At 37.8% G+C, this 13,638-nt stretch overlaps 1 protein-coding gene across 1 annotated transcript in view; it reads left to right on the top strand.

Moving 5' to 3' along the window:
• Positions 1-13,638, top strand: part of SORCS2 (sortilin related VPS10 domain containing receptor 2) — a 229,772-nt gene that overhangs the window by 157,070 nt on the left and 59,064 nt on the right. Inside the window, exons 8-10 of the mRNA XM_066184899.1 lie at positions 2,570-2,716; positions 4,060-4,162; positions 13,202-13,278. Coding sequence (XP_066040996.1) covers positions 2,570-2,716; positions 4,060-4,162; positions 13,202-13,278 — 327 coding nt within the window. The remainder of the gene's footprint in view (positions 1-2,569; positions 2,717-4,059; positions 4,163-13,201; positions 13,279-13,638) is intronic.

The following is a 13,638-nucleotide window of genomic DNA, read 5'->3' as shown; positions in this document are numbered from 1 at the left end:
ATAGCAACTTATTATTAATGTTTATCTTTTCCTTTCTTGATAGAAAGATACTTATCTTGCAATTTTAGATTAGGGAACTAAGTCAAGGAGTAGAATGTACAGAAGAATTTGGGTGCCTTGGCATCACAGTCTCATCCAGGAGGTAGATTTGACACGCTTCATTTCCAGTATTTACAGAGTCAGGTGTGTATTTTTATAGGCTACAGGACAAATGAGATGGAAAATGCTACAGCAGGGGTGGGATGTTTTAAAAATGCCATTTTTTGCACACCATAATTTTGTGTTAGTTATTGGGTTTTAGGCTAATGCACCACTCTGACCATGATATTTCTGAACTTGCTCTGAAGATAGATGCCTGAAACCTATTTATTATTTCAAGCAGGGTTTATGCCTCTAATTCAAAATACAACTCCTGTGAAGTGCTGGTTGGCTTTTATCTTTCCAAGCAGCAGTGAGGAAAGTTAACTGAGATACTGGAAAAAATGTTTTCATAACCTTTCAATGTTTGATAGATTCAAACACTTATGTCCCATATTCTAGAGAGAAGTTACCCTAGGGCTTGGTTAGATTAGAGATGGGGGTGAGAATGGAGAAAAATTTTAGCCTGGCTCCCATTTGATGATTATATGGAATTATTAAATATTCATTAAGCGAGGGGGTGGGGAGGGAAAAGAGAGGAGAAACAAAAATAATCATGATGCAGCACTGGTTTTGCCATCCACAAATGAAGAGGGAAACCTCAGTTGCAGTCCCTGATCTAATTATTGTTTAAATATTTAATGCTGTGTTCACTGGAAGAAGACATGCACGGAAATTTTACCCCAAGTCTGTCTTCCCACGTAAATATTTGAACTGCTAGGCTTTTCGTGGCTGAGCTGTCTCTCAGAGGTAGACTATGTAAAAAATCCCCAGCAAGATTAAAATGCTTTGCGTGTAAAGAGAGCAGGTTTATCACTTCTTTCTTCCTTTCCTTTTCTCAACTGCACTGCAAAGTAGTTGACTTTTATGGTATGTTTGACTTGGAAATGGTTCTGAGCTTTCACCATCCTGGATAAGTAACCCAACCACAAATACATAGGATTTAAGAAAGAAGGAACTCGTGAGAGAGTAGAGTATTTAAATGCTTTTACAAATTTTTTCAATATAAACTTATATATATTTCCAAGTTCTAGACCATTGCCATAAGCATCAGAACATTCCTGTTCTCTGTAGGTATGGATGGATCAGTTCCTTCCCGTATTTATAAACAGTGAGTATCAAATCTGTAGCCTGCTGGTAGGGATGCCTCCTTTTCACCTTCAATCAGACTTCTGCTAAGTGAATGTTAAATGGAGTAATAACTGGCTATTGGAAAAAGAAGGGAACAGTAAATATTTCGAATGAAAAATAAAAAAGTAAAAGTTCAGAAGTGCATCATGTTATCAGGGGGCAAATATTCCTGATCATTCAAAGAGCTGGCTGTCTTGTGCATTTATCTGTAATGAATGGTTCAGTTTTGTTAAGAGTCAGCACCTAAGGAGATGAGCAAGCTGTACTTTCCTGGAAATGTGTATCAGTTTATATATGTTGTCCAGAATTTTCCAAAAATTCAGGAAGTCTCATAAATAATGGCAAGGGAAACAAGAACATTCTTAATGAAACCTTCACTTTTAATAGAAGATCTTTTCTCATGCCCTTGGGTGGAATACACATTAATATGTTAATAACATAAATGTTAGGGCTAGAACTAAACAAATTAAGGTACAATTACTGTCAGGTTGCTTCTATAATTGTACCAATTAACTTTAACACTTTGAGTTGTAATAATTTTCTAATACAGGTTGTTTTGAAATAAAATAATGGCCCAAGAGAAGAGGGTCTTTTTTTTGTTGTTATTATTTTTCTCCAGAGGTTAAACAGGTGAAGGGTGGCTAGCTGGAGTGTGGAAGCATTTCAGATGCTTGAGAGGGCAATTCAGCACTCAATGTTTCTTTCTCAGATGATCTGCCTGTATTTATTTCCTGCAACGGACAGTAGTGCTTCCCAATTCATTGTTATTTCAAAGGATATGATACTCTGTTGTGTTATTGTAACCTATTTGTGTGATATTTATATAATATGGGCACAGAAATGCAGTGTAAAAGTTAGATAGTTGTTAAAAATTGCTTACATCATTTGTAGAATAGCATTTTAAAGATCTCCGTATTTAAAGAAAATGCAGAGGTGAAATTTTAATGGTGAGGCCATGGCATCATAATTTTTATATTTTGCTATATAAACTATTGTTTTTTGCTATATTACACATTTGATTAGCCTTATGACATGGAGAGAACTGCATATCCTTTAAAAATACATTTAGAAATAAAAGTCACTTCGTAATTGCTCTTGCCTTCTCCCTTTCTCCCTTTCCTCTTATCTTTTTGCCTTCCTCATATTTTTTTTAAGGCATCATCTACTTTCCTTTCAGTTTCCAGGAGAAACTGCCTGAGATCCACAGTTCAGAGCCACAAAAGAGCAGCTAATCAGGGATAATCCTTGCTGAAAAAAATGTGTATGTGCTGGATATTAACTCTTCTTCTCTATACTTCAGGTCAGAGGTGTAAAAGGAGTCTTTTTGGCCAACCAGAAAATTGATGGGAAAGTTACAACTCTGATAACCTACAACAAAGGCCGTGACTGGGATTTTCTAAACCCCCCCGACGTGGATATGAATGGCAAACCGACCAACTGCAAACCTGTAAGTGGCTCTTTTTGGTGTATCCTCCCTCTAAAGTGTGCAAGAATTATCTGTATAGTAGGATGTGCAGTAGTTCCAGTGGCCCAAGAGCTCTGTGATGAGTTTACCAGCCAAACTAGCATGCAAATTTACTTGCATTAGATGAGGCTCTCAGTCCAGCCATTGTGTAGAATGAGTAGTCAGGTCTTTCTGTGGCACTGCATTTCGTGTTTGAGCTACTTTGACACAGAGGATACATTTCTGGTATGCCAACTACACAACCCAGCTCAGAATAATCATTAAAGTCATTTGTGTCCGGATATATGGAGCACATCATGAGTCAAACAGAGATTACCATGAATTTTTCTCTTTTCATATTTTGGTTTCAAAATAAACCAAGGTAGCCCTTGGTTCCCTTTTAAAGTAAACTCCTGACAGTTCCTTGAAAATAAATACCTCAGTAGCTTGCATAAAATATTCCTTCCTTTTTGTAAGAGGATGTTATTTCTGTTTGTTTAGATGTCCCAGGTGCCCATAGTATTTTGTTATTTGCAAGGCTGTACTGAAAACCTTGTATATTTTTCACTGAATCTCTGCTCCTGGGGACTCAAAGCTCTGCACTGGTGGGCAAGATAAATGCTTGTAGTCCTGCCACTGCCAGAGCTTTACTCCCTCTCCACGTGGCAGAAGTGGAGGCCTGGAGCTGCTGGTTCCCTTTTGAAGAGGTCAGGGCTGTGCTGCAAGGTTCCAGCCTGCAGGGTCTGGTGGAGACCGATCTGTGATGAGTGGGACAATGGCAGTGGCAGCAGCTCCCAGGCAGTGCTGGCAGCTGGCTCCTGGTAAAGCTCCTGGTCACATTGCTGGGAACTATATGACCTTTGAGTGCACTGCACAAAGGGCAAGAAGCATTAAGTTGCTTAGCAAGGAGACATGATGTGTCCTAAAGTCATTATGCTATTTTTCATACCAATTTTTTTTTTACTAAAAAAGGCATTTCAGCCCAAACAGTTGTTTTTACCATTTACCTGGGACCAACAGACATGCAATACTTGTTGCTGTAAGTTAACATTTTTAAGCAATAATTCTGTTAGAAAGGGGTTTATATAATAATGCTTACTTCTTTGAGTTTGGAAATCTTTTCATTGAGACAGTGGCACACTATGCGGTCATCACCAGAGATTCTTGTTATAAAGTGAAGACTGATACTTCAGGCTGGAATTTGCCTCCATGGGAAGCAGCCATTCTTTTTCTTTCTGAAGACATACATTGCTGAAGCTGCTCTCTGTCTGGGCTTTCATTTATTGTAGGAGCATAACTGGTAGCAGTGATTTTTAAAACCTGTTTTCTGCTTGTTCCCCCACAAGCCTGATTGTTACCTTCACCTCCATCTCCGGTGGGCAGACAATCCCTATGTGTCAGGCACAGTGCACACCAAGGACACTGCACCAGGGCTCATTATGGGGGCAGGTAAGTGCATGACATTACTTTTTAAGACCTGAAATGTGGCAGGGGCTCTTTGTAGATCTAGTCTTTGGATTTGTAAGGATACCCTGCTACAAACAATGCCAGAACAAGGCTTTCCTGCAGGATATTAATTTATGGAATCTTTTGGTCAAACAATTCAATATAAGTTAATGGAAGGCCCAGAGTTGTGTCTTCTCAGACAGATCTGTCTCAGTCACCTGAGTCCATGATGCTCTGCTGTGCTGTGCAGTACCTCCTTCCCCATTAGTGTGCTGTGGAGGTGTGATGGTGGCTGAAGGACATGTCCTGCATTCTTTTTCTCTGGAAGTGATATGGACGCCCTCCAGCATCATGAATAACCCAGACAAAATGATGGAAACAGTGGTCAAGCATTTGTTCTTTAAGCCTGGATACAGATAATTTGTCTTGTAATTTTTATTAATTCCTTTCTGCCTGAAGAGAGATGAATTGAAAGAGGCAAATATGTCCTTGTGCTGGGAAGGAACAATGCTGGTTGTGGCTTCTCCATTATAACTTACATATGGAGTCCTGTCACTATGAAGTGGAATTTAATAAAGGAAATTCCATTGCAGTGTTGAGCACTCATCAAGAAAAATACTCACATAACTCAGTTTAGCTTTGTATCTTTATAATCCATCTATTCATTTTATTTAATCTTCTGTTTCGTTTCAAAATTGTCTAAATGTTAAGGATTCTAACAGCTTTTTAAAACTGTATTATTTTATTCTTAAGGATAATGTTTAGGTGAAATGCACACATGTAGGCTTCTCTTTTCATAGAAGTGTACCTGTTTTTAATGAAAAACGACTTTTACTTTGTCTTACAATAGTCTCTGACAAATAGCTTACTAAGTTGAAAGTTTCCTGAGAATGTCAAGGTGAGAATATTTGGTGTTTAAAGAGAATGACAACTATCAGTACTTGTAATCTTCAATATAACTGAAGACTTCAAGTTTTTCTGTACTGTAAAGGGAGTTTGAAGTATTTTACTGGAGACAGACCTACCTGGTGAAATGCTGCTATTTTTCTATTGTTACAATTGAGACTAAGAGTTTATGCAGTGCCCTTGTGGATAGATTCCTAATACGTGTTCAGGTCAAACTTTATGAATTCATACGTTTCAAAAAATATCTTCCATTTCAAATGTCTTCTTTTGTCATGAAAGCATTCGAAATGTAGGTTTTTAATTTTAGCGTCATCATATCATGCTGAAATGCCTTCCAGTAGCAAATTAAGCCATGCCATTTAATTAGTCCATTATTCTTATTTTATTTTTCTTTGTCTTTGCACTATTTTTGTTTTCTTTTGTTTGGGGTTTGTAGATATTTTTGAAGCGCACTGTTCTCTGAGACAACATTATGGAGGGCAGGTTGTAGAAGAGTATTTTGCCCTAAATTCCTTTCTAGAATGGGGTGACATTTTATCACTGTGACATTGTCTTACTCTGCCAGGTAGAGAACTTGTCAACAGCTTTCCTCAACAGGATCAGGAGGGAGTTTTGATTACATCCTGATATCATGAAGAACTGAACTAATATGTTAAATTTGACTTGCTTGTGGAACAACCAGTAATGTGATGGGAATGGTAGAAGGCACCCTTGCTCAGTTGCAAGCCACCTTGCTTTTAGCTACCTAAAAAGCTGGGAGGGGTGGTGTGAAAGTGGGAAAAATTTGCCCAAGAGAGTGCAGTGTGTCTTTCTTCTAGCAGAAGAAAAGCTTCTGTAGCTGAAAACAGACCAAAGGGACTTAAAAATACCTTAGAGCAACTGCATCCCCTTGCCAAAAGATGACCTGAATCAACTCTGATTTTGACTTGCATTTACATTATTTGGATGCCCAGGTCATCTGGATTCAGGGCATGTGTTCAGTCTCATCTGGCAAACCTGATACCCTTGTAAACTTGCACTTCTTATCAGAAATTCTTTACATAGAGTGAGCTTGAATTTCCTTTGGCCTGATCCTTGAAACTGATAATCCTATACAAATCAACATAAGTATTGGGTTCTTCGTGCGTCCAGGAATCAGATTATTTGGGCCATATCACACACTACTGGAATTTTACTGTTAGATTTAGGGAGAGCACATCTTCTGGAAATGACTGAAGATGATAAAGGTCTGTGAATGTCAGGCAATCACAGCATGTCTAGGAATCATCAGTGCCTTGTGCTGTAAAAAGAAAAATTATTCTCAGGGTGAAATAGGTAAATAATTGCCAACAGAGAGAGGGAAATATTAATACTCTGGCAAAATACTGTACAGTGATATTACTAATACAACTGTGTACATTTCTGATAATCCATTTTCAGGACCAGTGAGCAGGTGCTAAGAAGGCCTCTTTGGCAGTTGATGGAAATAGAGAATATTGACAAGAAAACTCCCATTAGCTGAAAAACTAAAGGACAATAAATAATATTATTTTTTTTTCCTGGAAGTGTAACCACGGGGTAGAAACAAGTGATGCAAGCCTGTGGAAAAGAACTGGAAATATGGTGTCTAAGCATAAGAACCCTATCTATCAAAAAGAAAAAAAAATCCCTTTAAAAAGTGGATTTTGGCTTCTTTCTATGAAGCTTAGACAACACAGCTACTTGTGGTAATGGAAAAGCTATTCTGTGATTTAAGTACAGTTTTGATATGGAAAATGCTGGAAAAATCAGAGATCAGAGACTACTGAATATTGTTTTAATTTTAAAAAGGGCTAATTAAATGGTAAACTGCATTAACACCTAGAAAATTGGGAAAATTTAACATCTTTAATAAGATGTTAAAATTGCATCTTTTAAAACTCATGTTTACAAATAAAAAACCCCATTCTGTTTAACTTGCATAAACAGTTCTCAGGAATGCATATTTTTAGCTTATGACTAAATATAAATTGTTCAGACAGAATATTAAATTTTGTAGCTGCATACAGAAGTGGTATTTTAAATAACTGTTTTGCTCTCTTTAAGAAATGCAATAGGATTTTGCATTTGCATTTGATTTTTGTGCATTTTAATCTTGGCAACAACTTCTATTTCTCACAGCATCAGCTATGAAATGTGTGTCAATTGATGTGTAAATTTTTACTATAAACTTGCTAAGGACTTTTTTATGAAAAATGTTTAGAGAAGTGTAGCTTTTTCAGGTGCTAGTTTACAATAATTGCCTACATAACTTCCAATCCAGATGGCAAATCAAGCAAGCAGTAAATCCTGCACATTCACACAAATGGAGGAAGTGCTGGGAAAGTTGTTTACTTTTTGTCATTTCAGGGCCAAATATAATTGCATACATTGTGATGAATTTCTATAATTTTTCACAGAAGTAGCATAGTAGGATGCCTCTATAAAAAATGGATATAGGAACAGGGAGATGATTGAGCATTTCCCAGTACATTTTGGAGTGAACATTCTTAAATTCCTTTAAATTTTTGTAACATGCCTAAATTCTGATTCTCCACTCCCTCATCTGAACATATCTTCAGCTTGCCAGGCAAAACTGTGTGTCTGGGAGATTTAAATACAAATTGCATTTATTTTTGTTCTATACTGTGACTACTAGATTGCAAACCATGAAATTTTAACTTATTGTGCATGGCCTGAAGGCATCTTACAACTGTATTAATTACCAGTAATCCAGGCAAGACACATCTCTCTTTTTGGAGTAGGTGTCTGCCTCGATGCTAAATTTAAGTGACTGGAAAAGATTTTCCATATTAGAAGGATTATCTAAGCGTTGCATATGGGGATTATTTCTTCTTACTGTAAACATGTCCAAAGTCACATATAAAAATATGGGTAAACACAGCGATAACTAGCATTTAAAACATGTAAATTGGTGGTAAATTTTAAATGAAGTAATCTTCCATATTTTTTGTGACCCAGTAAAAACCTGCCAAAATATCTGACTCTCTTGAGATCTGTATTGAGAGCTGTGTTTCTCACAGCTGTACCACCTTTCCAGAGAGCTTTGCTGGCCAGACATCACTGAAAAACATGGCTTTCTTTCACATCTCTGTGCTACCATGTGCTAAACTGTCATGTTCAGAGTTACAGAAAGCTTGGAGAACTATGCTGAACGGTAGTTAGTGCCTCTGTATTCTAGATTTTGGTACTGCTCTCTCTGCAAGGATGGAACACGTGATTTTATGCAGTTACTTAAAATCCGTCTTTACTCTGAACAAGTGAAAAAGCAAAAGAAGATTTCATGTATCCCAGAGCACAGTTTGAAAAGGTTTCTAAGAATGCAAGTAACGGAAATGAAAAATGACTGTTCTTAATCAAAAACTGAAAAATGAAGGCCAAAATGTTTCCTTTTGCTTCCTGAATAGAAGCAGTGTTAGAGCAAAACTGACTCAGGCCCAGTGCATCTAACACATAATCCTGGCTGTGTTGGTGGCAAAAGGCTTTGGGAGAGTATTTAAGGACAATTCAGGTGTATGACATTCCCCAGGCACTGGAGAAGACACACACATTAGAGTCATTTAGTTACAAAAAGAATACAAAATACTGTAAGGAAAACTTTAGAAATTTCTGTATTACAAAGAAAACTTCGTGAAACTGGATGGCAAACACTCTGTGTCATGTGACAGAAGTGTTTTCAGGGCACTCAGATTAGAATGTTAGAATGGTTCCATTTGTAGCTGTGGCTAATATAGCCTTGGCATGGTTTTAAGTCCAGCCAGCAACTAAGCATCACACAGCTCCTGTCTCACTTCCCCTCCATGAGGATGGGGAAAGAAAATTGTGAGGGTAAAAGAGAGGATACTCATGAATTGAGATAAGAGCAGCTAAATAACTGAGATAACATAATAATAATAAATTTTAATGAAATGAAAAAGGACAGAGAGAAATGAAACCCTAGAAAGAGAAGTGATGTAAATGAAAACAGTTGCTCACCTCCAACCACCTGCTGCCAGCCTGTCCCTGAGCAATGCCCCTGCACCAACCTCCCCCCCAGTTCATCGCTTAACATGATGACACATGGTCTGGAATATCCCCAGGTCAGCTGGGGTCAGTTTTCCTGGCTGTGCCCATTTCCAATTCCTTGTGCACCCCCCACCTCCTCACTGGTGGAGTGGGGTGAGGAGATGAAAAGGCCTTGACTCTGTGTAAGCACTGCCCACCAGTACTGAAAACATCTTTGTATTCTCATCAACACCCTTTTCAGTACAAGTCCAAAACAGAGCCCTGTACCAGGTGCTGTGAAGAAAATTAACTCTACCACAGCCCAAAACAGCACATGGCTGCAGCTGATTACCCATTCTGGTTGCAGTAACTTTTTCAGTATGGGCCTGAGTTGCCAGCAGTTTATTAGATTACATTTACTTGTTCCCCCAAATGGATTTTGAGATCTAACACAGACCCACTAAAATGATAGAAAAGTTTCTGTGCTATAATGGCACACCTGAGGAGTTACTGCAGGTATTTACAGCTGTAATAAGAAACACAGATTTTGGTGTGGCCCACTAGGCAAAGTAGCACACTGATATTTGGGGGCTGTGGTCCCCAAACGCTTCAGGACATGGTGGGAATGGTACATAAACATTGCTGACTTCCAGTCTTCGGCTGAACATAACTGATACCTTCTCACCTTCTCATGTCACTTGATCACAATGTCAGTTGTGCTCACATGTCATTGGCTGCCTCACTTACCACAAATATGTTTTATAATTCTCCTCAGATATGTCATGGAAAGGTTCAGAATTTCTCAGCTCTGCTTTGAGTGCTGCTGTGGCTTTGCAGTTGTTTGTTTGCAGTGTTATTAATGTCAGGATTTTTTGCATTTCATTTGTTGCGAATTGGAGCTGTTGTAAACGGGTTTATGGGGTGCCATTACACACTGAGTTGAGTTAGCTGGCCTATCCAGTAACACGGCACTCTGCAAGGTAGCTAGAGCCTAAAATTATGCATATTGTTTTAAATCTCAAAAAGAACAAAATGCTCCAAATCTTTCAAGTTATTTTTATTAGCATATTGAAAAATAAAGTTAAAACAATATAACTTTTTAACTAGAGAAAACTCACAATTCTTGTGTCACACATGTTAAATAGAGAGGTTTGCTAATAAAAATGGGAGGGAGTTCACTTAGATCTTTGAAAGACTTGGTTTAATTCCAGTTCTGCTTTTTCAGGCTAACAGCTTTCAGAGTGACTTTTCTGTGGTTTATAAAACTTATACACCACTATCTGTTCCTGTGGAAATTTCCTTCTGCCTGTCACGTCTCAGATTTGGCTTCATGGGTGCTTTCCACTACACTTTGCAGGAGCCTGCCTGTCTTCCCTGGTGCTGCAGCTTTCCTTCTTTTGGCCCCGCCTGCTCCTTCTTTCTTAATCCACTGACACTTTTTCAGCAAGCCGTAGTCTGTGGTACCAACAGAGCAAACTCCAACTGCACTGAGAAGTTTTATCCTTCCTTACAGAAAGGTGGTTTTGTTTTGGTTTGGTTTGGTTTGGTTTGGTTTGATTTTGTTTGGGGTTTTTTTGTCTGCTTGAAGACTTCATTTTACGAAGTTTGGAAAACTATGTCATATAATTGTGTGTCCCAAAAAACCTGGAAGTAATGAAAATTACAGCCTTCATTAATGGCACAATTAAACATTGTGTCAGCAATCAGCAGATCCTGCATGCACCACTTCTGGGCTTCCATCCTTGGCCCATGGATGGACTGTTTTCAAAGATAAGCATCACTGAAGTCCTTTTTTCCAAAGCAGTGTCCCAGATTCTGTTCCTGTTGGCATCATTTGTTGTTTAGGCAGAATGAAAAGTCTCTGGAATTATAACTCAACCCACTAACTCCTTTTGCTCTTTTACCAAGAAAAGACAGTAAAGGTAAAATAAAACTAGAAGTCATGTTTGTCTTTTAACAGAGCTGCAATTACAGTGCTGTTGCTAATATCATTACTAAATCAGCTGGATAGAAAAGGCTTTTTAATGAAGCACAAGTAGGTGGTGTTTAGTTTACAGACTAATTTTCCATTAGCAAGGCAATTTACCACTGAATTCTTTGAAGTGCAGATCCTAGCAATGCTCAAAATAAAGACCTGCTCATGCAAGTAGAAATCAGTAAGTGGTGAAAAGAGGTAGAATAAACAGCATTTATTCAGGAGCAAAACTAACAGTGCATTCATTAAAGTTATCTGTGTAAGGAAGAGTGTAGACTGGCAGCAGTAGGTTAGATTCTAGCAAGCAAATATTTCTGTATTCAGCTATCCTATAGAAAACATACTGTGATTACCTGCAGAAGCACAAGAATATACCCATTTGCAGGTGATAGAGCAGAGAAAAGTGTAACAGAGGAAGGTAAGAATAGCAAAAGAAATGTATTTTTTAAACGCAGTTAATCAAATCTTCCCTTCCTTCAGCCCTGAGAGAGCAATTTCTCATTCATATCTCCTTCTAGTGATCAGATGAATCTTAAACCTGTATTTAGAGGGAAAATATAACTGAATTAATGTGCAAAGCTTTCCTTTTGGAACTATTTCATTTGGTTATATTCATGGGAGGTGTAGGTTAGATATCACGGAAAGGTTTTTCACCCAGAGGGTGATTGAGCTTTGAAACTGGCTCCCCAGGGAAAGGGTCACAGCATCAAACCTGCCTGAGTTCAAGAAGCATTCGGACAATGCTCTCAGGCCCATGGTGTGATTTTTGGCGTCTCATGTGCAGGGCCAGGAGTAGGATTCAATGATCTTGATGGGCCCCTTCTAACTCAACACATCCTGTGATTCTATGACCAACTAAATCTGTGCTGAATTATCTGACAAATGAGTGTGCAGTGGGTTGGAAAGATGAAAACCCAAGAAAACCCCAAAAATGGGCAATGGCATCTTCTGAAGTGTTAGATGCAATTTAAAGGAATTAACTGACTCCTATAATTTCCCTGATTCAATATAAATATTCCAGTCCTGTCCAGGATATATTTAGGGTAAATGATGTAGAGTTATCCTATTAAAGAGCAGAGCACGTGCAATCTTGATGGTCTAAATAGAGTGTGTGTCTTGGGCAATGGGTGCTGCTGTTCCTCTTGGGAACCTTTCAGCACCTGTAAGCACACTCTGCATAAACCGATCTGGTTTAGTGGTTAAAACAAGCTATTTATATAATGCACAAGTGAAATTTCACAGTGCTAGTCTAACGTCAAGTGTTTTCTTTCATTGTCTCTTCTGCTTAAGAGGATCTGATAATTTTCATCTTATTTCTACTGTGAAAACATGCAAAACATGTATTTCAGTCAAAATTCCCAGGAGGATATCATTTATAAGGAATATTGTGCCATAAATGATTCTCCACTAAAACACTAAACTGCCTGGTGGTTTAATAATATGCTATTTGAAATACTGCATTTTAAAAGATGGAGATCTCTGTATTTGGGACTGCATCTGCTATCATCTTCCCCAGGTTTAACACTTCTGTTAACTTTGCAGGAACCTGAATTCTCCTCAGTGCTATTTTTCAAAATATTCAGTTACTTCCTGGTTAATATTTAGGTAAATCAAATCATTCTGCTTTCAATTCTTTTGTATTTACTCTTTTTCAAAAGCCCTGTCCCCACTTTTCATTTTTCATATTTCACCAGATTCTAGTCTAGCTACAACTTCATCAAGTCTTAAAGATAAAATATTTCATTTTTAACAGTTTGAGTTCAATGTGAATAACTTTATAGAATATGATTAAGGTTAAAAGTTCTGAGTTTATGGATGTTTCATAGTTATATCTTAAATACATGTTGTTTCATAATAACTTTTCAGCATGCAGCAACAAAACTAAAATGTTGGTCTGAGTTCTGCATTTTGGCATTAGAATCAAGCCTCCTTGCTTCCACCTATGGGCAGCCTAGCAATGGAAAAGAAGACTTTGAAATTCTACATATGTGTTTTTTTAAAGGATTTAACTGGATCTACCAGAAATGAAGTAAGCCTCTTCAACTGTCTTTAGTTCTTGCTCTGACCTGGAAACTTCTTACTCAGACTGGCATCAGGACTAGATCCAATCTCTCTTGTTCATGTGGATGCAACCCTATTATTCTCCTCTTTTGTGACAGGTAACCTGGGGTCGCAGCTGGTTGAGTATAAAGAAGAGATGTACATAACATCTGACTGTGGGAACACGTGGCGCCAGGTAGGAAGCATAAATCATCAAAGGAACCTGGAAATAATTTTAATGTACCAAATATGATGAATTATGTAATGCTTAACTAATCTTTAGATACTCACTCTTTTGAAGGAGGTGGTATTATTATCTCCAGTTTGCTTGGAAACTAAGAGATTAAGAAGGTGATTTTCTGAGGCTGAAATTGATCAAGCTGTCAGGTTCTGCTGAAGTTCAAATATTTTGGTCTCTTTAAAGATCTTTTAAGTATCTTATGCAAAAAACAGTGTCTGTTTAGGTTTTTAATAATTTAAGTAATCTTCCTATGTTAATAATGAAGTGGGTTTGGACTAGATCTTGCACTACAAACATTCTGAGCTAAAAGACATG

The sequence above is a fragment of the Chamaea fasciata genome, unplaced genomic scaffold (genome assembly GCF_029207755.1).
Source record: "Chamaea fasciata isolate MVZ Bird 193981 ecotype frontalis unplaced genomic scaffold, bChaFas1.0.hap1 SCAF_6, whole genome shotgun sequence".
In the NCBI taxonomy this organism is placed as follows: Eukaryota; Metazoa; Chordata; class Aves; order Passeriformes; family Sylviidae; genus Chamaea; species Chamaea fasciata.
This window is presented reverse-complemented; position numbering and strand designations above follow the sequence as displayed.